Source organism: Schistocerca nitens, chromosome 3 (assembly GCF_023898315.1).
Source record: "Schistocerca nitens isolate TAMUIC-IGC-003100 chromosome 3, iqSchNite1.1, whole genome shotgun sequence".
Classification (NCBI taxonomy): Eukaryota; Metazoa; Arthropoda; class Insecta; order Orthoptera; family Acrididae; genus Schistocerca; species Schistocerca nitens.
The window spans coordinates 692,183,159-692,209,339 of NC_064616.1; the positions used below are offsets into that span (position 1 = coordinate 692,183,159).

At 47.0% G+C, this 26,181-nt stretch overlaps 1 protein-coding gene across 1 annotated transcript in view; it reads right to left on the bottom strand.

The window, feature by feature from the left end:
* Positions 1–26,181, bottom strand: part of LOC126248654 (aminoacylase-1A-like) — a 129,716-nt gene that overhangs the window by 99,666 nt on the left and 3,869 nt on the right. Inside the window, exon 2 of the mRNA XM_049949841.1 lies at positions 789–958. Coding sequence (XP_049805798.1) covers positions 789–958 — 170 coding nt within the window. The remainder of the gene's footprint in view (positions 1–788; positions 959–26,181) is intronic.

The following is a 26,181-nucleotide window of genomic DNA, read 5'->3' on the forward strand; positions in this document are numbered from 1 at the left end:
GGTAGGAGACGAGGTACTGGCGGAAGTAAACCTGTGAGGACGAGTCGTGAGTCGTGCTTGGGTAGCTCAGTTGATGGAGCACTTGCCCACGAAAGGCAAAAGTCCCGAATTCGAGTCTCAGTTCGACACAATTTTAATCTGCCAGGAAGTTTCGGCAAGTACGTAGCTTGCCACTCGCTACACATGCAACAACCCTCCGAGGAAAAAACTGGAGACTAAGAATGATGAGCAAACTGAGGCGGCTCTCTCAAATGTGCTACAGGCATGCCGCAGAGGAGTGTTTGTAAGGTCATTCCACTTATCTGGGAAAGGGTTTATACAAACGCCACATACAGCACATGCCTTAAGTGGTGACACCACCTTCAAATGAAGGCTTGCTAGGCAGCTAGGGTGTCGTTCCCATGGTCTTGGTGTGGGGTCAGGCCTCCTTACTTCACATCTGTTCGATACGGCCAATTTACATGAAAACTTCATATACTAATTTTTTGTGTCTGACAATCTCACAGGTAATATGATTTACATTTCTGGCCTGGAAATATTGGAAGACAACTTATAAAAGAAGAAATTATAGAAATTACACCGATTACAAAACGAAGATGTTGTGGAACAACGAACCTGCGGCAGAAACAAAAATTTCATTTAATTTGTACTATAGGTGGGAGGTCAATACATTTTTAACTTTTTTCACGCTTATATAACAACTTTTCGAACAAAAAACTAACCTAAACCACAATTATAAGAAAATTAAAACAAAAGATTTGTATTATTTGAGAAGACATAAAACTTACCGGAAACACCGGAACTACATCCATATGAGAATTCAGGAGGATAGAAGATGCTGATGGTTTTTTTCCTTCCCATGTTAACACGACGATCGGTTTTCCCGCAGTCACTGAATACACTTTGAAATCCAAACCAATGCTCTCAGCTTGTTGCTTAAGAAAGTTGACACATTCATCTAAAACGAAAAGATGAAGAAAATTAAATGCAATACATTGACTGTCGATGGCGTTAAGGTTAACTTTCTCTACTTCTATGAGTGTGTATATATTATTTAGTGCCAAAATGCTTTCAGTGTGTCATTATTACAATAGTCTTGTTACCTTATATTTGTTCTCCAAGTATTTCGAAAATTTCCGACAATACTGCAAAGAATATACTTAAACTTAATTAGAACAATACTTTTAGCTGGACAGCGGAATGGAACAGTACATTCCCTTGATAAAGACAACATGTGGACATGTCGAATCATTTTAGGCGTACCCATACTGTATTTTTTTTTGTTTTTTTGCTTTTGGTTTTAGGGCGCAAAACTTCTATGGTCATTAGCGCCCAGCCCGTGACTTAGGAAACGGTAAAAAACCGAAATTGAAAACCAGCAGCAATGGGAACAAAGTCATAAAATTGGAGAAACTAAAAGCAGAAGGAACGCTTAAAAATCCACTACAGAAAGGGGTTGGTTGTCCCCAAAAAAGGCTTCAAATGACTGACGTCATTTCACTGGCACTAATAAACTGGAGAACGCGGTCGGCTGAGCGCGTGTCATCTGCTAAAATCGACGATAGATCAGGCGATAGCTGTAGCCGGGAGCGTAACGGATTAAAATAGGGGCATTCAATTAAAAGGTGTCTTACCGTCCACAGCTGAGAGCAGTGGGGACAGAGTGGGGGAGGATCGCCGCTTAAAAGATGTCGATGGCTAAAAAGACAGTGCCCTATCCGGAGTCTAGCTAAAATTACCTCCTCCCGACGACGCGTTCGGGAGGAAGAGGTCCAAGCGCAAGGGAGGGCTTTCACTTCCCGCAATTTATTATGGGGAAGTGTTGACCAATGCGCGTGCCATAAATGAGCAACTTTGCGACATAAAACGCTCCGGAGATCGGTGAAGGGAATCGACTGAATAGCTGGCCGAGGAAGAGAGACTGCAGCCTTGGCCGCTATATCGGCCGCCTCATTCCCACACATACCAGCGTGTCCCGGGAGCCAGAGGAACGCCACCGAGACGCCCCCCAGGTGGAGCAAGCGCAGACAGTCCTGAATCTGGTGGATTAGAGGGTGCACAGGGTAAAGAGCTTGGAGACTGAGGAGAGAGCTGAGAGAATCTGAGCAGATTACGTACTGCATCCGCTGATGGCGGCGGATGTAGTGGACAGCCTGGAGAACAGCGTAAAGCTCCGCAGTATAAACCGAACACTGGTCGGGAAGCCGTAAGTGATTTGGGGTGTCGCCAACAATATAGGCACTCCCTACACCTAACGATGTTTTCGAGCCGTCGGTGTAAATAAATGTGGCGTCCGTCATTTGTGCACATAGAGCAGCAAATGCCCGACGATAAACAAGTGTAGGGGTACCATCCTTGGGAAATCGACAAAGGTCACGGAGCAGGCAGATCCGGGGACGGAGCCAAGGCGGTGCTGTACCCCAAGTTGTCAAGAAGGTTTTAGGAAAGCGGAAGGAAAGAGAATGGAGCAGTTGACGGAAGCGGACTCCCGGTGGTAGTAGGGAGGAGGAGCGGCCTGCATACCCTACATCAAAGGAGGCGTCGAAAAAAAGGTCATGGGCTGGATTAGCAGGCATGGAAGACAGATGGCTAGCATAACGACTCAGAAGGACTGCTCGCCGATTGGACAGCGGAGGTTCAGCAGTCTCAGCATAAAGGCTTTCCACAGGGCTAGTGTAAAAAGCTCCAGACACTAAACGTAATCCACGGTGGTGGATAGAGTCGAGACGCCGAAGAATAGACGGCCGAGCAGAGGAGTAGACTATGCTTCCATAATCCAATTTCGAGCGCACTAAGGCGCGATAGAGGCGGAGAAGGACCACTCGGTCCGCTCCCCAGGAGGTACCATTCAGGACACGGAGGGTGTTAAGGGATCGCAGACAGCGAGTCGAAAGATAGGAAACGTGGGTGGACCAGCACAGTTTTCTGTCAAACATAAGACCCAAGAATTTAGCGACGTCTGAAAACGGAAGGTTGACAGGACCTAGATGTAAGGAGGGCGGAAGAAACTCCTTACGTCGCCAAAAGTTAACACAAACGGTCTTACTGGGTGAGAAACGGAAGCCGGTTTCGATGCTCGAAGAGTGGAGGCGATCGAGACATCCTTGAAGACGTCGTTCAAGAAGGCTGGTCCGTTGAGAGCTGTAGTAGATCGCAAAATCGTCCACAAAGAGGGAGCCCGAGACATCAGGAAGGAGACAATCCATAATTGGATTTATGGCGATGGCAAACAGTACAACACTCAGCACGGAGCCCTGGGGTACCCCGTTTTCTTGGGAGAAAGTACGGGAGAGAGTAGTGTTCACCCGCACCCTAAATGTGCGCTCTGCCATAAATTCGCGAAGAAAAAGGGGCAGCCGGCCTCGAAAGCCCCAAGAGAACAGTGTGCGGAGGATGCCTGTCCTCCAACAGGTATCGTATGCTCTCTCCAGATCAAAAAAATATTGCTACCGTTTGGCGTTTCCGGAGAAAATTGTTCATGATATAAGTGGAGAGAGCAACAAGATGGTCAACTGCAGAACGATGCTTTCGGAATCCGCATTGGGCTGGTGTTAAAAGACTGCGGGATTCCAGCCACCAAGCTAAACGGTAATTCAGCATACGCTCCAAAACCTTACAGACACTACTCGTGAGAGAAATGGGGCGATAGCTAGAGGGGAGATGTTTGTCCTTTCCAGGTTTCGGAACGGGAACGACAATAGCTTCCCGCCATCGTCTGGGAAAGGTACTGTCGGTCCAAATTCGATTATAAAGGCGAAGGAGGTAACGCAGACTACGGGTTGATAAATGCAGCAACATTTGGACATGGATACCATCCGGTCCTGGGGCGGAGGAGCGAGAAGAAGAGAGGGCATGTTGGAGTTCCCGCATAGAGAAAACAGTATTGTAGCTTTCGTGATTTTGAGAGGAGAAAGCAAGAGGTCGCACTTCCGCTGCACGTTTCTTCGGGAGAAACGCTGGCGGGTAATTTGAAGAGCTCGAAATCTCAGCAAAGTGCTGACCCAATGAGTTAGAAATTGCGACGGGGTCCACTAAGGTATCATGCGCGACAGTGAGCCCAGAGACCGGGGAGAAACTAGGCGCGCCTGAGAACCGTCGAAGCCGACTCCAAACTTCCGAGGACGCAGTGAAGGTGTTAAAGGAGCTAATAAATAATTTCCAGCTTGCCTTCTTGCTATCGCGGATGACGCGACGGCATCGCGCACGGAGCTGCTTATAGCGGATACAGTTGGCCAAAGTAGGATGGTGACGGAAAATGCGAAGAGCACGTCGTCGCTCACGTATTGCGTCACGGCATGCCTCGTTCCACCAAGGAACTGGGAGGCGCCGGGGAAATTCGGAGGTGCGTGGTATTGAACGTTCCACAGCTGTAAGAATAACGTCGGTAATATGTGTGACCTCATCGTCGACGCTGGGAAAGCGACGTTCATCGAAAGTCGCTAGAGACGAAAAAAGTGTCCAATCGGCTTGGGCAAACTACCAGCGTCGCGAGCGCATATATGGCAGTTGAGGCTGCAGTCTAAGGACACATGGAAAGTGGTCACTCGAGTGTGTGTCATCAAGGGCGAACCATTCGAAGCGCCGAGCTAGCGGAACAGTACCGACCGCAAGGTCCAAATGAGATAAATTTGTCGTGGAGGCAGACAAAAATGTGGGGACCCCAGTGTTGAGGCAAACTAGATCCGCTTGGTGGAAGACGTCTAGCAATAGTGAGCCACGTGGACAAGGATGTGGAGATCCCCAAAGTGGGTGGTGGGCATTGAAGTCCCCAACCAGCAAATAGGGGGGTGGAAGCTGACCAAGAAGATGAAGGAGATCAGCTCGTGCCATTGGTGTGGACGATGGAATGTATACAGTACAAAGAGAGAACGTGTATCCAGAAAGGGAAAGACGGACGGCGACAGCTTGGAAGGAACTGTTTAAGGGGATTGGGTGATAATGGAGAGTATCATGGAGAAGAATCATGAGTCCTCCATGGGCTGGAGTGCCTTCAACAGAGGGGAGGTCATATCGGACGGACTGAAAATGAGGGAGAACAAAGCGGTCATGGGGACGCAGCTTTGTTTCCTGAAGACAGAAGATGACCGGCGAGTAGGATCGTAAGAGGATCGACAATTCATCCCGATTGGCTCGAATGCCGCGGATATTCCAGTGGATAATGGACATAGGGTGAACAGAAAATGGAGGAATGTGACCAAGGGTGCTGTCAACTCAACGACTGCTCAGAGCTTGCGACCGACAGCATGGAATGGCATTCAGCCGAAGGCAGAAGATCCTGATCCATAGGTTGGTCAGGAGCAGCTCCTGCCACCAGCGATTGGCCGGTTGACCGGCCACCAGCAGTGCGCCTCGGCGACACAGAAGACGGCCGAGGGCGATTTCCGCCAGGTGGTGCTGTAGATGGGACACGCCTTGGCGGAGAAGGAGAGGAACTGGGTTTCTTTGTAGCCTTCTTGGAAGTATGATGTTTAGATGGAGGAGGAACCGATGGTTGGGAAGTTGCGGTACATAAAAACTCTTCACGAGTATGCTCTTTTTTCGAAGACTTTGCGTCTGACTTTTGGGCTCGAGATTTAGCGGAACCCGACGAAGGGTGAGCCATAGAGTGGGCAGGCGAAAGTGGTGAGGTTGAACGGGCGATCTTTGCGCTGGCCGATCTGACGACCGTGGTACTAAAGGTGAGGTCGCAAGTCTGCGTGGCCGCCTCCTTTGTTGGCCGAGGGGAAGCAAGGACAGTGCTGTATTTTCCTGTCTGAGGCACGGTGGGCTGTCGACTGGCGAATAATTTTCGAGCAGCAAAGGTCGACACCTTTTCCTTCACTCTAATTTCCTGGATGAGTTTTTCGTCCTTAAAAACGGGGCAATCTCGAGAGGAAGCAGCGTGGTCACCCATACAGTTGATGCAGCGAGGGGATGGAGGTGGACAAGCACCCTCATGGGCATCCTTGCCACACGTAACACATTTGGCCGGATTGGAACAGGACTGGCTGGTGTGATTGAACCGCTGGCATTGATAGCAACGCGTAGGGTTTGGGACGTAAGGGCGAACGGTAATTATCTCATAGCCTGCTTTGATTTTCGATGGGAGTTGAACTTTGTCAAATGTCAAGAAGACAGTGCGGGTTGGAATGATGTTCATGTCAACCCTTTTCATAACTCTATGAACAGCCGTGACGCCCTGGTCAGACAGGTAATGCTGAATTTCTTCATCAGACAATCCATCGAGGGAGCGTGTATAAACGACTCCACGCGAGGAATTTAAGGTACGGTGCGGTTTAACCCGGACAGGGAAGGTGTGGAGCAGAGAAGTACGCAGCAATTTTTGTGCCTGGAGGGCACTGTGTGTTTCTAACAACAGGGTGCCATTCCGTAATCTGGAACAAGACTTTACAGGACCTGCAATTGCGTCGACACCTTTCTGAATAATGAAAGGGTTGACTGTGGAGAAGTCGTGACCTTCGTCAGACCGAGAAACAACAAGGAACTGTGGCAACGATGGAAGAACCGTCTGTGGCTGAGACTCAGTGAACTTATGTTTGTGAGCAGACATAGTGGAAGGTGAGGAAACCATTGCGGAAGAATCCCCCATGATTACCGGCGTCTCCGATGGCGCGCTCCTCCCTTGTGGGGGCCCTCACTGAGGGCACACCCGCCTTAGGTGATTGTTCACACCTCAGGTCACACCTCCCGACAAACGGACGGAGGGACCAATCGGCACTTTCGGAAGGTAGCAGCTCGAGTAATCACCCCTCCCTGGGCCTGGCCGTTACCAGGGGGTACGTACGTGTCCTACCTGTCTACCCGGGGCGGGGAATTACGCGTTACCCCGTCACCGGCTACGCATGGAAGTGCGTGGGTCGGCCTTCAGACACGCACAGGGAGGAAAAAAAAGAAAGGGAAAGGAAAGAAGAGAGGTCTCAAACGCCGCAGCGGAGAAAAGGGTAGAGAGAAGAGGTAAGGAAAAGAGGAGGACAAAGGAAGGGTGAAGACTTACAAGCAAGGAAGGCGAAGAATGTAGTATATTTACAAGCGTCCGTCTCCGGACGTAGGCACAAACCATAACCCCAGAGGGGGAGAAAGGGAAAGAAAGAGCCAGAGGTGAGGGGGGGGGGCGAAGATGGGGGATGGGGAAGGATGCGGAAAGGGAAGGTATGCAGCCCGGAAAGGAAGGAAGGCCACATCAGCTCGGGGTCCCGTGCTCGCTACGCACGTATCCACAAAAGAGTTGTGGATCCCCTGGGGGGCCCATACTGTAGTAGTCCAATATCAAAAGCCACAGTGATAACGCTGTCCAGATGTTTGCGATGAGTTGTTCCATTTCGCTGTGTTTTGATCACTCTAGTGAAGCTCAACTTTTGCACTTCGATGACGATTAAGGGAAGAATGTACAACACAGTAACTTATATTTTGAGAAATATGACTAAGTGCTGTATTAAGCAAATGTTTAGCTTTCCGCCAATTGTTCGCCACTGCCTTTACAAATCAGCATCTGTAACTTGCGTCCTGGCAAGCCAGACGGCTGGCTATCACATTCCACTGTAGAAGCTGGAAAGTGTCGAGTTGCTATGTCTGAAACTCAGTTCCAGCAAGGGAACGAACTGTGTTACCACACCGAACCCTGCAGCCTGCTACCAGAGCTGGAACTCTGTCGACACAAAGGGATGGACCGCCGCAGTGATGACCTGAAGTGCAACATGTCTGGGCCTGGCGCTACACCGCTCATGTGGTTGACAGTCTCTGACCTTTCTATATTATACAAGAGTGAGTCAATTTGTTTCCAAACAGATTTCCAATTCTGGTTTTCGAATGCAGTTTATGATAGACTCAGGCGATGATTTGAGCGTGTTTACAGTGAATTTATAAAAGAACATATACTGGTTTGTGCCCGGTTAGTATGAGCACTGTTACTTTTAATGAATAAAGGACGTGGCTCAATTGTCACCTCTAGTTTGTTTTTAGATGTAAACGGTGTTAACCATGAGCGTCCACTCAGGCGGAGAAAGTGAATTATAGCAAGAAGTGGTAGAAAGAGTGGATTGTTGCACCTGCGTGGAAGTGTAATATTCACAGAGGTAATGAGAGCTATTGTTGTAAGTTAACATTTTGGTAGGACAAACGGGAGTCACTGCTGACTGACAGATGATTTAATCAGTATTTGGGAACAGTTGTATTTTTTCTGCTTGAAATATTATATACTTGTGTTGCTAGTGCAATGAGCCAGGGATCTGTTTTGTTTCGCAGTATACCTGAGATGACGTTTGTTTCAAACAATTGTCCATAGTCTTAGGAAGGGCATATCGTAATCTGTGCAGTATTTTAGAGACATAGTTGAATGGTTGTGTAATACCTGTCCGAAGTAATCCAGACAACCACAGGGGCTTACGAAGCAGAATTATTCCTAGCAGAATCATGCGAAAAAGGATGCCCACAGGGTGGTCTAACACCACAATCCTATTTCCAGAAAGCGGATCCACACTGGGTATAATTTATATACGATCCAGAGATGGTTGCCGTGAATTGTTGCGAGCATGGGCGACGTAAGGTTGCTGAATGGTCGGAATATTTATAACTTTGACGTAACGTCGGTGACTTGCGTGTCGCTAACCTACGCCACTGACGGTGTGTGACATTTGAGAGCCAGCACCCAGCATCTATGAAAGGGCTACGATTCTGAACATACGAGCCGCCCGCTGTGACCGAGCGGTTCTAGGTTAGGTTAGTGTTGTTTAACGTCCCGTCGACAATGAGGTCATTAGAGACGGAGCGCTAGCTCGGGTTAGGGAAGGATGGGGAAGGAAATCGGCCGTGCCCTTTGAAAGGAACCATCCCGGCATTTGCCTGAAACGATTTAGGGAAATCACGGAAAAGCTAAATCAGGATGGCTGGAGACGGGATTGAACAGTCGTCCTCCCGAATGCGAGTCCAGTGTCTAACCACTGCGCCACCTCGCTCGGTGAGCGGTTCTAGGCGCTTCAGTCTGGAAACGCGCGACCGCTACGGTCGCAGGTTCGAATCCTGCGTCGGGCATGGATGTGTGTGATGTCTTTGGGTTAGTTAGGTTTAAGTAGTTCTAAGTTCTAGGGGACTGATGACCTCAGATGTTAAGTCCCAAAGTGCTCAGAGCCATTTGAACCATTTTTTTTAACATACGATACCCGTTACCCTACCTACCTCTGGCAAACCCTTGGATACACTACCCGCACAAAATCTGACCTTTATGAATAGAACCACACATCACATCCTACTTAAATGTCTAAATGAGTTGTATTAGCACGGAGCAGACGCTTCAGGCATGTGCAACAAAAAAAAAAAAAAAAAAAAAGGTTCAAATGGCTCCAAGCACTATGGGACTTAACATCTGAGGTCATCAGTCGCCTAGACTTAGAACTACTTAAAAATAACTAACCTACGGACAGCCCGCCCGGTTGGTCGTGCAGTCTAACGCACGGCTTTCCGGGCGGGAAGGAGCACTTGGTCGCGGCACGAATCCGCCCGGCGGATGTGTGTCGAGGTCCGGTGAACCGGCCAGTCTGTGGATGGTTTTTAGGCGGTTTTCCATCTGCCTCGGCGAATGAGGGCTGGTTCCCATTATTCCGCTCCAGTTACACTATGTCGGCGATTGCTGCGCAAACAAGTTCTCCACGTACGCGTACACCACAATTACTTTACCACGCAAACATAGGGGTTACGCTCGTCTGGTGTAAGACGTTCCCTGGGGGGTCCACCGGCGGCCGAACCGCACAATAACCCTGGGTTCGGTGTGGGGCGGCGGAGGGGCTAAGTGGACTGCGGTAGTCTTCATGGGGTTGTGGACCACTGCGGCTGTGGCGGGGACGGAGCCTCTCCGTCATTTCTAGGTCCCCGGTTAACATACAATACAATACAATACAATACAACCTAAGGACATCACACACATCCACGCTCGAGGCAGGATTCGAACCTGCAACCGTTGCAGCAGCGCGGTTCCGGACTGAAGCGCCTAGAACCGCTCGGCCACAGTGGCCGGCATGTGCAACAATATCGCAGTAATTACCACCATAAATTATGTTGATGGGCATCAACCTCGAGTACCATCTTACATTTGCGTCTTGTTTGTACAGTCTACTGGCGTAAATCCGCCCACCCTCTTGAACTCCCTGTACGCCATATACCAACCAAGTGACTCACCCTTAGTAAATAAATAGTCGTTACGTACACCAGTCATCGAACTTTGAAAAGGGGAGTGGATTAGTAAAAAGCAGTTGGAACGATAAATGACCATAAATGTAAAAATGTAAAATATAATGTGAAGTGATTTGCAGAAGGAATACCGGTCCTCGATCCGGTGGACCACATCATCTAAAGAGGGAAGAAATGTCATGCCACATTTCCAACACGGCACAGTAACTTGTGGCAAGGCAAGCTGGAAGGCTGCCTACCACATTCTGCTTTAGAAGCTGGAAGGTATTCAGTAGTCATGTCAGAACGGTTCTGCCTGTTTCCCGGCAGTGTACGTGTTACATCTTAGCCCTATCAATTCCACTAATACCATTTGCCTCGTTTATCAGTTCCCAGTAATGTTGTTAGTGGCTGTCATGCAAGACTGAATATAGAGAGCTCTTCCATGTGTCAAATGCATTGGAATAGCAGCTTTTTACTTCTTATGGATCGCAATTTTTCACCTAGAAGATCAAGCTATATAAAGGAACTTTCCTACTAAAAAATGTGCTCTCATAACCCATATATGGATCTTTTACATCTAGAATTTAGAAAGGTTTAATGTGTACATGCCAAAGTAAATGTTTTTTCCATGCAATGTAGTTTAACCTTCGCTAAACCTACAGCTGCAAGTTTTTTGAGAGAAAAAGTCATCTATTTAAAAAAAAGGTCCTTGCAGTTAATTTTAATCAGCTCTAAAGGCGCCTCCTAACGTTAGATCGATATAATGTCACCGTGTTATATAGTGTTTCCTTTAGTTTTCCGAAATCCCCATCACTCATTAACTTAAAAAATAATTTTCAAAACTGCATGTCTCAAGGGCAGTCCTTTAATTTCACCACTTTGAGAGTTCTAGTCTTGCGATATTCCCAAATTAAGAAATTTTTGGAGATTCTTGGAATGGAGGACAGTAGGTTAACTGTACCAACTGAAGTCCTGGGGCAAGGTGGAAAAGCAACTCACACTTCCAGTGATATAACGCTGTAACTGATAAGTAATAGGATATCAGTGGGCGTTCTGGCCCAAATAACGATCTTATCTCAAGGTCACAGATGAGGACTTTGTGACAGATTATACAATTGTGCTACTTAAATTCAAGGTCACCCACCCTCTCCACATACTCCCCTCCTTCCAGGGAAACCACTGGCAATTGATCGAGGGCACATATCGGTCGAAAATTACACCGCTAATCAGACTCCGCTCCCGTTTCTCCTCCCCCCCTCCCCCACCCACCCTCATTCCCCCCTCCCCGACGTCGCCTGCAACGCCCATTGACTCCTGCACTGTGCGCCTCCAACAAGCTCTGAAAACACTGTCTGGGCCACGACTGCCCGTCTCTACAATGGCGCTCCTCGGGTAAATTAATTCTCTAGCCCTGGGAAAGAACCGCCAGTCTCAACGTATGGACATTGGTCGACAGTAACTACCGAAAATGTCCTACATAAAACTGATAAAAAGTGAGGACTCGCCGACCTGTGTATCGCTACAGGTAACTGTCAAGAAATTCCTTTCCCCACAATGTCCCTACCCACGAATCTCCGATGACAACGTCCAGAATAGAGGCCACTCAGGGTCGGTAAATAAAACAGGAGCCGAGGAGTGCCCACGCACTGATTGGACCCGTAATCGAAGGAAGTCGGTGCTTCGTTAGGCGTCCAGTGCGCCACCTGCCAAAGACGTATGGCAGCCAGCAAACACACATACAGAACGCAGGCCCCAGTAAACCGTTCGAAATTTAATTTTTCGTTATTATACATCTCTCTAAATACCACGAATAATTGCAGTAATGACATACTACTAATGGTAGCAGAGGTTTCATGTGCAGCCAGAATTTAGTAAGTCGACTCTACTGAAAAAGAAAGCGTTCTGAGACATTAGCTATGACATATATTCAGTAAATTTTATCATGTTGACAGCCTAACCAATCTGATGGGATCATTAAATGTATGTTTTGTTAGTTTCGATCAGCAACGACTATTACATGAACTCATATTGCACGACGTTCTTTTCCCAAAAAAGTATATAACACGCCCTAACATGGTTACACTGGACGAGAAGGGGCCCGGTTCGAATCCTCCGAAAGAAATTTACAGCAAGACATTTGATTGCCAGGAGAGGAGAGGAGAGGCCACATCTTGCGCGACTGTCTGAGGCTGAATTTCGTATCTCTCAGCAGCCCGTCCTGGAGCGGGGGCATATGCATCATTTGCGATAGTCGTACCTCCATTGGAAGGGAATGTTTAGCCCGGTGGAACCCTTGAAGCTACACTAAAAGAAAAGGGTGTGTGCCGATGCTGGGCTCCACTCTCTCTCTCTCTCTCTCTCTGCTTTGTATTCCATACTTATCCATGACAAAGACACTACACTGAACAAACCCCTTAGTCACTTAGGCGAAATAGGTACGCAGTTGATTTTTCGTAAAAGGTCGGATACGGGAAACATCAATCCACCTCCTCTACACCCTTCCCCACGATAGAGATGCACAATTTCTATATAGTTCCAAAGATGATTAGTGTCTGAGTATCTGAATAGGAGGCTGTGGCTCTCTTAATTGTCCGTCGGAATGCTGTAATAGGTAACCAATTTACATCTGGACAATGGCTTCCAAGATGTAACTGAAATTAATGTTTATTACTGACAAATAAGACTAAACACCACAATTCCTTCTCGCATGAGTTACTCTATATTGAAACTGGAAAGGTTTTTTATTGACTGCTGGAAACGATAAGTAGCCACGTCACACTTCGAACATATCTGGAATACGATTGACCGGCAACTTTTTCGGCATGCTCCTACGGCAATCATTTCTAATTCTCAGTGATCTCGCGCAAATCGCGCGGACTAATAACCACCAGGAACATATCCAGGCTCTGATTCCATGGCACTACATACAGAGGGTCTGTGGCAGCTCGTCGGACCATGTAAAACCCGCCGTATAAAGCTCGTTTCATCTCATGTGTCCTCATTGGTGTTGCTGTTTTCACAACTGGTTTTCGTGTACCATTATACATTTATTTTGAACGTAAGAACAAGAATATACACTACTGGCCATTAAAATTGCTACACCAAGAAGAAATGCAGATAATAAACGGGTATTCATTGGACAAATATATTAGACTAGAACTGACATGTGATTACATTTTCAAGCAATTTGAATGCATAGATCCTGAGAAATCAGTACCCAGAACAACCACCTCTGGCCGTAATAACGGCCTTGATACGCCTGGGCATTGAGTGAAACAGAGCTTGGATGGCGTGTACAGGTACAGATGCCCATGCAGCTTCAACACGATACCACAGTTCATCAAGAGTAGTAACTGGCGTATTGCGACGAGCCAGTTGCTCGGCCACCATTGACCAGACGTTTTCAATTGGTGAGAGATATGGAGAATGTGCTGGCCAGGGCAGCAGTCTAACATTTTCTGTATCCAGAAAGGCCCGTACAGGACCTGCAACATGCAGTCGTGCATTACCCTGCTGAAATGTAGGGTTTCGCAGGGATCGAATGAAGGGTAGAGCCACGGGTCGTAACACATCTGAAATGTAACGTCCACTGTTGGAAGTGCCGTCAATGCGAACAAGAGGTGACCGAGACGTGTAACCAATGGCACCCCATAGCCTCACGCCGGGTGATACGCCAGTATGGCGGTGACGAATACACGCTTCCAATTGTGTTCACCGCGATGTCGCCAAACACGGATGCGATCATTATGATGCTGTAAACAGAACCTGGATTCATCCGAAAAAAAAAATGACGTTTTGCCATTCGTGCACCCAGGTTCGTCGTTGAGTACACCACCGCAGGCGCTCCTGTCTGATGCAGCGTCAAGGGTAACCGCAGCCTTGGTCTCCGAGCTGATAGTCCATGCTGCTGAAAATGTCGTCGAACTGTTCGTGCAGATGGCTGTTGTCTTGCAAACGTCCCCAGCTGTTGACTCAGGGATCGAGACGTGGCTGCACGATCCGTTACAGTCATGCGGATAAGATGCCGGTTATATCGACTGCTAGTAATACGAGGCCGTTTAAATCCAGCACGGCGTTCCGTATTACCCTCCTGAACCCACCGATTCCATATTCTGCTAATAGTCATTGGATCTCGACCAACGCGAGCATCAATGTCGCGATACGATAAACCGCAATCGCGATAGGCTACAATCCGACCTTTATCGAAGTCGGAAACGTGATGGTACGCATTTCTCCTCCTTACACGAAGCATCACAACAACGTTTCATCAGGCAACGCCGGTCAACTGCTGTTTGTGTATGAGAAATCGCTTGGAAACTTTCCTCATGTCAGCACGTTGTAGGTGTCGCCATCGGCGCCAACCTCGTGTGAATGCTCTGGAAAGCTAATCATTTGCATATCACAGCATCTTCCTGTCGGTTAAATTTCGCTTCTGTAGCACGTCATCTTCGTGGTGCAGCAATTTTAATGGACAGTGGTGTATAAGTGGGCGATCAAAATGTTTCTGTTCGAATGCCTTACAGTCCAGAATCCGAATGCCAGTCAGGCAAAATCGCCGTGAGCATTGAGGCAATCTTCCCACCGACGCACCAAGCTGAAGATACCCGTTTGGTATAACGCCGTGTCCTGCTGCGTGAAGAAGTCCGTAACTGCCTGCCGCACGCCCTTGTCCAACAGGAATCGTCGACCCTTCAAGGCCATTTTAAGGAACCGAAGACTTGATAATCTTCTAGGGAAAGATCAGGACTAAAAGTCGGGTGCTCGAGTGTCTGCCACTTGAGTTGTTGTGACATCTGCGTTACGACATTCGCTATATGGCGACGTGCGTTATCGTGAAGCAGTAGAACCATTCCGCAATGGCGGTTTTCGACAGACATGCTGCCCCATATACATTCTTCAATCTCCGATGGATTTCTACCGGTGTTTGTCCTTCGGGAGCCAAGAAATGAATAACAGCACGTTGGTATTTTTGGAGGCATTTGGTAGTAACTTTGACAGAGTTCACGTTTCCGCATTTACTGCATGCACGCAGGAAACACACGAATGCCACACTACTTCTTTGCCTAGGTGTCGGTGCTTATATAACCGCGTCGGAGTCGGGTTGCATATACGCTGCAGCAACGTTCTCAAACGGAATCTTTTTGATCGTCCCTTATATCTTTGAAGTATTCAGCTGGGCAGAAGTCACTTTGCAGTGATGGACAACAGTTAGATTGAAACGTCGTTAACTTTAATAAATTTAAATCGACGGCCAGCTGCGTGGGGCAAGACACTGTGACCCAACTCCACTGAAACAAAGCAGACGTCAGAAGCAAACCTGCGGCAAATACATCACATGTTCTGTAAGTTGAAAACGACTCGCAATGAAGGTATGTTATGGGAAAATCCAAAACACGCTTAAAATAAAACGCATGCCACAATAAAGAGGCGAACTGCATGCACACAAGAGGAATTCGCTAGCATATTCTTTAGATAGCCTGACGTTAAACATTTTAAAATCATTTGTTTGACACCCTATTTACTGATTAATTGTCCAAGCGTAGAGGCCGGCCGAAGTGGCCGTGCGGTTAAAGGCGCTGCAGTCTGGAACCGCAAGACCGCTACGGTCGCAGGTTCGAATCCTGCCTCGGGCATGGATGTTTGTGATGTCCTTAGGTTAGTTAGGTTTAACTAGTTCTAAGTTCTAGGGGACTAATGACCTCAGAAGTTGAGTCCCATAGTGCTCAGAGCCATTTGAACTCCAAGCGTAGAAAAATATTTTGGTGGAAATTACGACTGAGTGTCGCTACAGTTGAATATTTATAACAAAGTTTTGTTAAATTTAACAATCTAAGATTGTTGAAGAACATAAATTTTTAGGTGATTTAAAAATTACGCCAGGCAGGATTGAGAGTCGGATGTAGTTTTTTTACACAAAGTGAAACCCTTCATGAATGTGTCCTAGCTGCTATAGCAATGAGGAGTAAAGCTTTTTAAACGACTGACCTGTGCGCAAACGAAACAGCGGTGTTCTTTTGTTCCTCAGTAGGAATGGAATTGTTTGTGGACACATTCAGGAAAAGTACATCAGATTAACTCAGCTGATGGAAAATAGTAATGCAAGTATAGTTCATTAATGAAGACTGCGATCAACAGCAGTTCCGACTATGTAAGGGGAAGAAAAGCACACCTATCAATCAGAGCTTGTGGCCCGTCTCTAACGACGACGTCGATGGTACGTTAGACCCTAGTCCTCCTTTATTCGATTTACAATATAAACACACAGCTGAAGCAGGAATTTAAGCTTTTGGTTCATCAGAGGTGTATTACCAACAATACTAGAGTAATATACTCTGTCTGTAGTTGAATGAAGGCCATGCGGAAAATCTAAGGATAAATGATTCACTGACTGATAAAACCTTGTTGTCGTCCTGGTTGGCAAATTCTCATCGGAAGGAAAAGTTTTCAAAGCAAATGGCTCACCACGCAGAGTGATCAACACACATTAAGACACTGATTGACGACTCCGATGTGTGCTGAAAGGTATCTTCATGCGTAACTGTAGAGAAACTCATATCAACATAAGTAGACTACCCACTGAGTATAATGAATGGCAGCATCCCTTAAATGTGGCTAAGTGTAAGAAAATGCTTCTCAGTGTGAGGAAAAGTTCAATCTCTACAAATAAAAATGATTTTTCTTTGTATATTTGACCTCTATGCGTTTCTAAACCATTCATCCGATTGCGATGAAACTTCAGTTAGTTATTCTCCGTACACCCGCGAAGGCTCATGGCCCCCCACAAAGTACGACACACAGATCAGGAGATATAAACAGTGAGATGCCACCAGCCGGCCGGAGTGGCCGTGCGGTTCTAGGCGCTACAGTCTGGAACCGAGCGACCGCTACGGTCGCAGGTTCGAATCCTGCCTCGGGCATGGATGTGTGCGATGTCCTTAGGTTAGTTAGGTTTAATTAGTTCTAAGTTCTAGGCGACTGATGACCACAGAAGTTAAGTCGCATAGTGCTCAGAGCCATTTGAACCATTTTGAGTTGCCACCGTGCGAAAACACCCAGGTTTATGCATCCACTATGTGAGAATGAGAGCACTTTTCCACTGGCAACAAACATTACATAATTTATAATTTCAAACCTTTACGGAAGTTTTTCTCGCTCACCCCCCCCCCCCCCCCCCCCACAAAATGATGAAAGGAAAAGAGCTTATCTCTTACATTTTCCTGTACATGCCCTAAAGCTGCCGCATCAGGCGTGACGTTTGAATGTATTACTTGTTAATACTAACTCTATTCGCTTCTTACTTTGCATACATTATCCACATACACTCCTGGAAATGGAAAAAGAACACATTGACACCGGTGTGTCAGACCCACCATACTTGCTCCGGACACTGCGAGAGGGCTGTACAAGCCATGATCACACGCACGGCACAGCGGACACACCAGGAACCGCGGTGTTGGCCGTCGAATGGCGCTAGCTGCGCAGCATTTGTGCACCGCCGCCGTCAGTGTCAGTCAGTTTGCCGTGGCATACGGAGCTCCATCGCAGGCTTTAACATTGGTAGCATGCCGCGACAGCGTGGACGTGAACCGTATGTGCAGTTGACGGACTTTGAGCGAGGGCGTATAGTGGGCATGCGGGAGGCCGGGTGGACGTACCGCCGAATTGCTCAACACGTGGGGCGTGAGGTCTCCACAGTACATCGATGTTGTCGCCAGTGGTCGGCGGAAGGTGCACGTGCCAGTCGACCTGGGACCGGACCGCAGCGACGCACGGATGCACGCCAAGACCGTAGGATCCTACGCAGTGCCGTAGGGGACCGCACCGCCACTTCCCAGCAAATTAGGGACACTGTTGCTCCTGGGGTATCGGCGAGGACCATTCGCAACCGTCTCCATGAGGCTGGGCTACGGTCCCGCACACCGTTAGGCCGTCTTCCGCTCACGCCCCAACATCGTGCAGCCCGCCTCCAGTGGTGTCGCGACAGGCGTGAATGGAGGGACGAATGGAGACGTGTCGTCTTCAGCGATGAGAGTCGCTTCTGCCTTGGTGCCAATGATGGTCGTATGCGTGTTTGGCGCCGTGCAGGTGAGCGCCACAATCAGGACTGCATACGACCGAGGCACACAGGGCCAACACCCGGCATCATGGTGTGGGGAGCGATCTCCTACACTGGCCGTACACCACTGGTGATCGTCGAGGGGACACTGAATAGTGCACGGTACATCCAAACCGTCATCGAACCCATCGTTCTACCATTCCTAGACCGGCAAGGGAACTTGCTGTTCCAACAGGACAATGCACGTCCGCATGTATCCCGTGCCACCCAACGTGCTCTAGAAGGTGTAAGTCAACTACCCTGGCCAGCAAGATCTCCGGATCTGTCCCCCATTGAGCATGTTTGGGACTGGATGAAGCGTCGTCTCACGCGGTCTGCACGTCCAGCACGAACGCTGGTCCAACTGAGGCGCCAGGTGGAAATGGCATGGCAAGCCGTTCCACAGGACTACATCCAGCATCTCTACGATCGTCTCCATGGGAGAATAGCAGCCTGCATTGCTGCGAAAGGTGGATATACACTGTACTAGTGCCGACATTGTGCATGCTCTGTTGCCTGTGTCCATGTGCCTGTGGTTCTATCAGTGTGATCATGTGATGTATCTGACCCCAGGAATGTGTCAATAAAGTTTCCCCTTCCTGGGACAATGAATTCACGGTGTTCTTATTTCAATTTCCAGGAGTGTATATTACTAAATGTGCTGGCATACGTATATCACTGTAGGTTCAAATGGCTCTGAGCACTATGGGACTTAACATGTGAGGTCATCAATCCCCTATAACTTAGAACTACTTAAACCTAACTAACCTAAGGACATCACACACATCCATGCCCGACGCAGGATTCGAACCTGCGACCGTAGCGGTCGCGCGGTTCCAGACTGAAGCGCCTAGAACCGCTCGATCAAACGGGCCGGCATATCGCTGTAGGAGAAATAGTTCAGGAGATGTGGCGTCATAAACAGATTTGTGAGAATTCGTCATGCATGACGTTTTGTTTTGTTACTGCTTTCCTACTAAAACTATTCGCAACACATTTCCCAAACGCATTAAAAAGTATATAAAACCATTGACATAAAACCATTAGACATTGTGTCAAAATTTCAGATCAATCTATCAAGAACTTTCCGAGATTTGCAGTTAGGAAGATTTACAGTTTCTATTCGTTTGTTCTTAATAGAAAATCTTAAAGTTCGTGACCGACTGATTTGAAATTTTGATAACGTTTGATTCTAATACGGGCGTGTTTTTATAAATCTATTATTGTAGTAGTCCACCCGCGTACTCAATTCAAGCATGTCATACATGAAGGGACCTCGATAAAATACGAGGGGCGTTCAGAAAGTAAGCTCCGATCGGTCGCGAAATGGAAACGACTATGAAAATCCGATAAAGCTTTGCACAGATGTGTTGGGTAGTGTCTCTAGTATAACCCCAGTTAGCATCACGTCGCTCTTCTCATTTCTGAGCTCGCAGTGAGTGCGTAAAGATGTCTAGAAAATAGTGTCTGCCGCCAAGTACGAGGGCCTGGTGAGAAATTTCGCCTGAAGCTATGCAGCTAACATTACATAACTGTCGTGCTGTTTCTTCTTCAAGACAATTCTCAGCCGCATTTTGCAGGGGCAATGAAGATGCTCCTGCATCGTTTTCAAATGGAAATGTGAGATTACCCACAATACAGTCCGCAATTGTCTCCCCCTGAGTTTCATCTCTGGTCACATGAACCGCTGTCTTTGAAGAAAACATTTTGACACAGACAACGAGGTGTAGGCCAGCGTGGAGAATTGGCGGAAAGCACTGGCGGCTGCCTTCTATGATGAGGCTATTGAAAAGTTGGTACAACGCTATGACAAAAGTCTAAGTCAGAACGGCGACTACGTAGAGAAGTAGCTGAAAGGTGTAGCTAATTGTTACAAGTAAAACATTTCTGAAGTTCACTGTGGTTTCAATTTGGCAATCAATCGGAGCTTACTTTCTGAACAGGCCTCGTACTTATAACAGTACTATTGTCATAATTTCGCTGATTTTGCGCAGACAAAAGATGTTTTATACTTTATCCAGGTGTAGCATGTAATGGTTAACCATAGATAAAATATTTTTACGTTGTCTAGACGAACCCGGTATTTGTAGTATTTTCTCTCAAACGTGTGCGACACTATGCGGCTCGTTCAGGCGTTGGGAAACCGTATGATTTATTTATGTACGCACCAAACGAAAAAGCCAAACATACTGTGTATTCAAAGCACTTCAGTATACGGGTTGTAAAACCAAACACTTCTTTTTTCTTTACGTGGCATTGCGATGCATGCTAGTACAGCTAGTAGGTCGTAAATATGAACTGTCGGACCTGGTGTTCTGGTGGTAAGGCAAGCGCCTGGAAACCGAAGTTTGCAGAATCCAATCCCGGTCGGATCACGGAATATTTCAGTCTGTTTTTAACCTGGACTTAATTTCCTAGTGATGTGACGATTCACTAGGAACGACGCGTGGCCCTCATTCCTTGTTAAACTGTAGGTCCCATTTCCCAGTAGGATTACTGAGGTAGGTTGGGAACAAACAAATCGCCGATGTGACGTCCAATCGAAAGACTTGCACCAGGCCAAATTTTTGTCACCACCATCGTCGAGAAGAACATTACTCTAGTGCCGTGTATTCTTTAGTACTGCTTGAGTGTTTGGATCCCCATTAGAGCAGGATAACATTCAGAGAGGCATGTTGCTAAACTTGTAACCAGGTACTCAGAAAGTCTTACAGTGATGCTCTAGGATCTTACGCAAGTACATTTGAAAGAAAGACTACGTTCATTTCGCGAAACATTGTTCAGCAAACTTACTGCAGCACTATCCTACACAGAACAGTATAAGGGCTCCTCTTCCCCTTCACATATCTCGTGAGAGGACAGCAACAGCCGGCCGAAGTGGCCGTGCTGTTCTAGGCGCTGCAGTCTGGAACCGCGAGACCGCTACGGTCGCAGGTTCGAATCCTGCCTCGGGCATGGATGTGTGTGATGTCCTTAGGTTAGTAAGGTTTAACTAGTTCTAAGTTCTAGGGGACTAATGACCTCAGAAGTTGAGTCCCATGGTGCTCAGAGCCATTTGGACAGCAACAACAAGATGAGAGATACCAGGGCGAGTGGAACTGAAGCGAGAGTGCCAACTAACGAATGAAAGTACTCCTAGTGTCCCAAGCCCTATGTACTACCGAGCGGATTATTCATGTAGAGGTAGACGCACATGTAGATAACTGAAATGAAGATATCATGTGACACACCTGAAGATCAGTGCACACTATACTTATCACGAGAAATTTGTATGAAAAAATGCAATGGGTAGCGCCCGTTTAGAAACTAAATGTACCATCAGCACCCATGTTCCGCAAGCCACGCTGCAGTGTGTGGCGGAAAGTACTTTGCGTACCATTATCATTTCCTCCTTTTTGATCACGGTTGGCTCGACAGCCGTCGTGAAATTTTTAAATAAAAATCATTCCGTTTTAGGCTGTTAAAACGTTATTTATTGCGACTGCAAATTTGACACGTGATCATTTTCAAGATTGTTGAATGTTTTAACCCACTCACTAATACAAAGCTTTGACATACTGTGTAAGAGCAGTTGCATATGTGGCGGCGAGAATTTATCTGCTGCTCCATATACCATACACGTTAGAAAGCTAGTTAAATAATCATATAATCACTAAAGTTTAAGTTTTGTGTAGCAAATGGTTCAAATGGCTCTGAGCACTATGGGACCGGCTTTTGTGTAGCACACGTGGTGTATGGAGTATTCGTCTTTGCCGCTTTTGTGATCCATTTACTACCCTTTGCTACACGAAACGGATTCTCCAGCTTCCTAATGTTTATAGTATATGGAACTGCAGATAAATTCACACCACCGCATATGCAGCTGCTCTTACACAGCAGGCCGGCCGGAGTGGCCGTGCGGTTCTAGGCGCTACAGTCTGGAACCGAGCGATCGCTACGGTCGCAGGTTCGAATCCTGCCTCGGGCATGGATGTGTGTGATGTCCTTAGGTTAGTTAGGTTTAATTAGTTCTAAGTTCTAGGCGACTGATGACCTCAGAAGTTAAGTCGCATAGTGCTCAGAGCCATTTGAACCATTTCTTACACAGCATATCACAGCTTTGTCCCCTTTCATTCATGTTCCAGTCGCGAATGCTTCGCGGGAAGAACGTTTGTTGGTAAGCCTCCTTGTCAGCTCGACACTAATTTTACCTTTATGTTCTTTTCGCGAGATGTACGTAGGAGCAAACAATATATTGGTTGTCTCTTCTAGAAACCTCTGAACTTCAGCAGTGAAGCATACCATCGTGCAGAACGCCTCTTTTGCAGCGTTTGCCACTGGAGTTGGCTGAGCATCCCGTGACACTTCTGTGCTTACTAAATGAACATGTAGCGAAACGTGCTTCTTTGAGTCTTCTCTATCTCCTCTACTAATCCTATTTTGTACGGATCGCAGGCTGACGAACAATATTCAAGTATTGGTCAAACGACGGTTCTGTGAGCTACCTCCTGTGTTGGTGGACTACACTTCTTGCGGCTTCTTCCAATAACTATGTCCGGCATCCGATTTCTAGAATAATTTTTCACCTGAGCTTTCTTATGTAACACAGAATGAGCAAATCTAGATTTTGCTGCCGTACTGCGTAATAAATTTTGTTGTTTCTCCTCATATTTTACATTTTTGCTAGCTATTACATCATCTTTTCCCTATTCTGTGTATTTCCCGTATTGCTACTACTCCCAATGTACTTTTAATTTTTCGTGAACACCGGAGCAAATTACCTTTATTTCCTCACCAGCTACTTAAACGAGAAGCAGCGGCTCCAATCACAACTGACAACGTCTGGGAGAGTGGTGTGCTGACCACATGCCCCTCCATACCCACGTCCCTTGACAACTATCGGCTGATGATGACATGGCGGTCGGTCGGTGCCGTTGGGTCTTCCGAGGCCGTTCCGGACGGAGCTGTTTCCACCTCAACATTGTATAGTACCACTTCATTTCGTAATTCTCTCTGTCCACTTAATTTTTAGCATTACATAGTACCAGGATTCAAGAAGACTGTAGCAGCTGGAGCTAGATTAAATCTTATCCATAATAAGTAAGAAAGAAACGCGACGCATTGTCTAAGCCGGAAAGTGGCCAGTTTGGACATACGATTTGTACTTTAAGCTGTCTAAGAATAATAACGTCTCCAAAAATCGTCAAAATGCTATCGCCACTGTTGCCAAAGAACTTTGTGCCTATGATATAAAAGTTGCCCAGACCGTACGCCATACAGCCAAATTCAAGACGCTGTTCCACCCAGGGCGTAAGAGACGACTATGATTCACACTGTACCGTATGATGTTCATATGGTAACGTGCACATGGTTATAATATCGTATATGCGAGACTTTTTACGGCACTGTGCCGTTTCTACGCATACTCATTTTCTTCTTCGTCTTTAGTAAAGTTATGTTTTAGCCGCAGTGTGGTCAACACATTGGTAAGCTGGACTCCCATGCTCTGAGCCCTTTGCAGGACACCTGGGGGTGGGTGATGTTACAAACAGCACTACCCTGTGAGAAGGCGTGTGATACAAACGATATTAGGCCAACATCCTGCGCTAAATCCAAGAATCTTACGCACCAAAATTCTTTAGTGATATTCTTCATCATTTGCCCTTCGACTGGACAAATGGGGACAACTTGCTATAATATTTACACACATCAAAAAAAGTTTTGCATCACCCCAGTTCCCAGAACTTCTAAAGATAAAAGTTGACTGAGTATTGTATCACGGACACAGTCCCTTTGACTGTTCAGAGATATCACTAAACCCGCCCAAACATGTAAACAACCATGCATGAGCAGCGCCTATTAGACGGAGGGGGTCCGACAGTTTATCAGTTACAGTCATTCCACCAGGAAGGAGGTACACCGCTCGTGTTGTCTGTAGTTCATTCATGCCTAGACAGTCAAAACCGCGGTTCGATCGCGTCCGCATTGTCACTTTGTGCCACAAAGGGCTCTCAACAAGGGAAGTGTCGTCTCGGAGTGAAACAAAGCGTTCTTGTTCGGATGTGGAGGAGATACAGAGAGACAGGAATTGTCGATGACATGCCTCGCCCAGGCCGCCCAAGGGCTACTACTGCAGTGAATGACCGTTACCTACGGATTATGGCTCGGAGAAACCCTTACAGTAACGCCACCATGTTGAACAATGCTTTTCGTGCAGCCACAGGACGTCGTGTTACGACTCAAATTGTGCGCAATAGGCTGCATGATGCGCAACTTCACTCCGCACGTCCATGGCGAGGTCCATCTTTGCAACCACGGCACCATGCAGCGCGGTACAGGTGGGCCCGACAACATGCCGAATGGACCGCTCAGGATTGGCATCACGTTATCTTCACGATGAGTGTCGCATACTCCCTCAGCATACAATCGTCGAAGACGTGTTTGGAGGCAACCTGGTCAGGCTGAACGCCTTAGACACACTGTTGAGCGAGTACAGCAAGGTGGAGGTTACCCGTTAAAAAAAAAAAAAAAAAAAAAAAAATGGTTCAGATGGCTCTGAGCACTATGGGACTTAACAGCTGAGGTCATCAGTCTCCTAGAACTTAGAACTACTTATACCTAACTAACCTAAGGACATCACGCACATCCATGCCCGAGGCAGGATTCGAACTTGCGACCGTAGCGGTCGCGGGGTTCCAGACTGAAGCTCCTAGAACCACTCGGCCACTGAGGCTGGCCCCTGCTGTTTTGGAGCGGCATTATATGGGGCCGACATACGCCACTGGTGGTCATGGAAAATACCGTAATAGCTGTACGATATGTGAATGCCATCCTCCGACGGATAGTGCAACCATATCGGCAGCATATTGGAGAGGCATTCGTCTTCATGGACGACGATTCGCGCCCCATCGTGCACATCTTGTGAATGAGTTCCTTCAGGATAACGACATCGCTCGACTAGAGTGGCCAGTATTTTCTCCAGGCATGAACCCTATCGAACATGCCTGGGATAGATTGAAAAGGGCTGTTTATGGACGACGTGACCCACCAACCACTCTGAGGGATCTACGCCGAATCGCCGTTGAGGAGTGGGACAATCTGGATGAACTTAGTATGATACGATGAAAACAGGCATGCATCAATGCAAGAGGAAGTGCTACTGGGTATTAGAGGTTCCAGTGCGTACAGCAATCTGGACCATCACCTCTGATGATCTCGCTGTGTGGTGGTACAAAATGCAAAATCGTGTGTGGTTATCATGAGCAATAAAAAGGGCGGAAATGATGTTTATGTTGATCTCTATTCCAATTTTCTGCACAGTTTCCGTAACTCTCGGAACCGAGGAGATGTAAAACTTTTTTGATGTGTGTATTTATTGAAATATTATAGCTATAACCAATTCATGTGTGTTTTTCAAATGACATCTAATGCTGAAGAAGTATAATTATGGCTATGCGTCAGAAGATAATTATCTTGGCATCAGTCTGATTTCAGACAATATGCCTGTGCAGAAAACGTGTGTTAGTTAAGATCTCAAACGCTGATTTTCAGTGGCCGAAATAGTGATTCAATGCTACAGCTTTAATAATCCATTGTGTAAACGTCCGATTTTTAACAATATTTTAGCAACGCCAGCCACTAAGAAGCTGACATACATCACTTGTGAGGATTAACGTATGGGCTGGCCGGGGTGGCCGAGCGGTTCTAGGCGCTACAGCTGGAACCGCGCGACCGCTACGGGCATGGATGTGTGTGATGTTCTTATGTTCTTACGTTAGTTAGGTTTGAGTAGTTCTAAGTTCTAGGGGACTGATGACCTCAGAAGTTAAGTCTCATAGTGCTCAGAGCCATTAACGTGTATTTTGCTTTAAGCCAGCTCATTTTAATGTTTGCTAAGAGAAAGGAGCCTAAAAGCGAGTCCATAATACCAATTACGGCTCTTATTG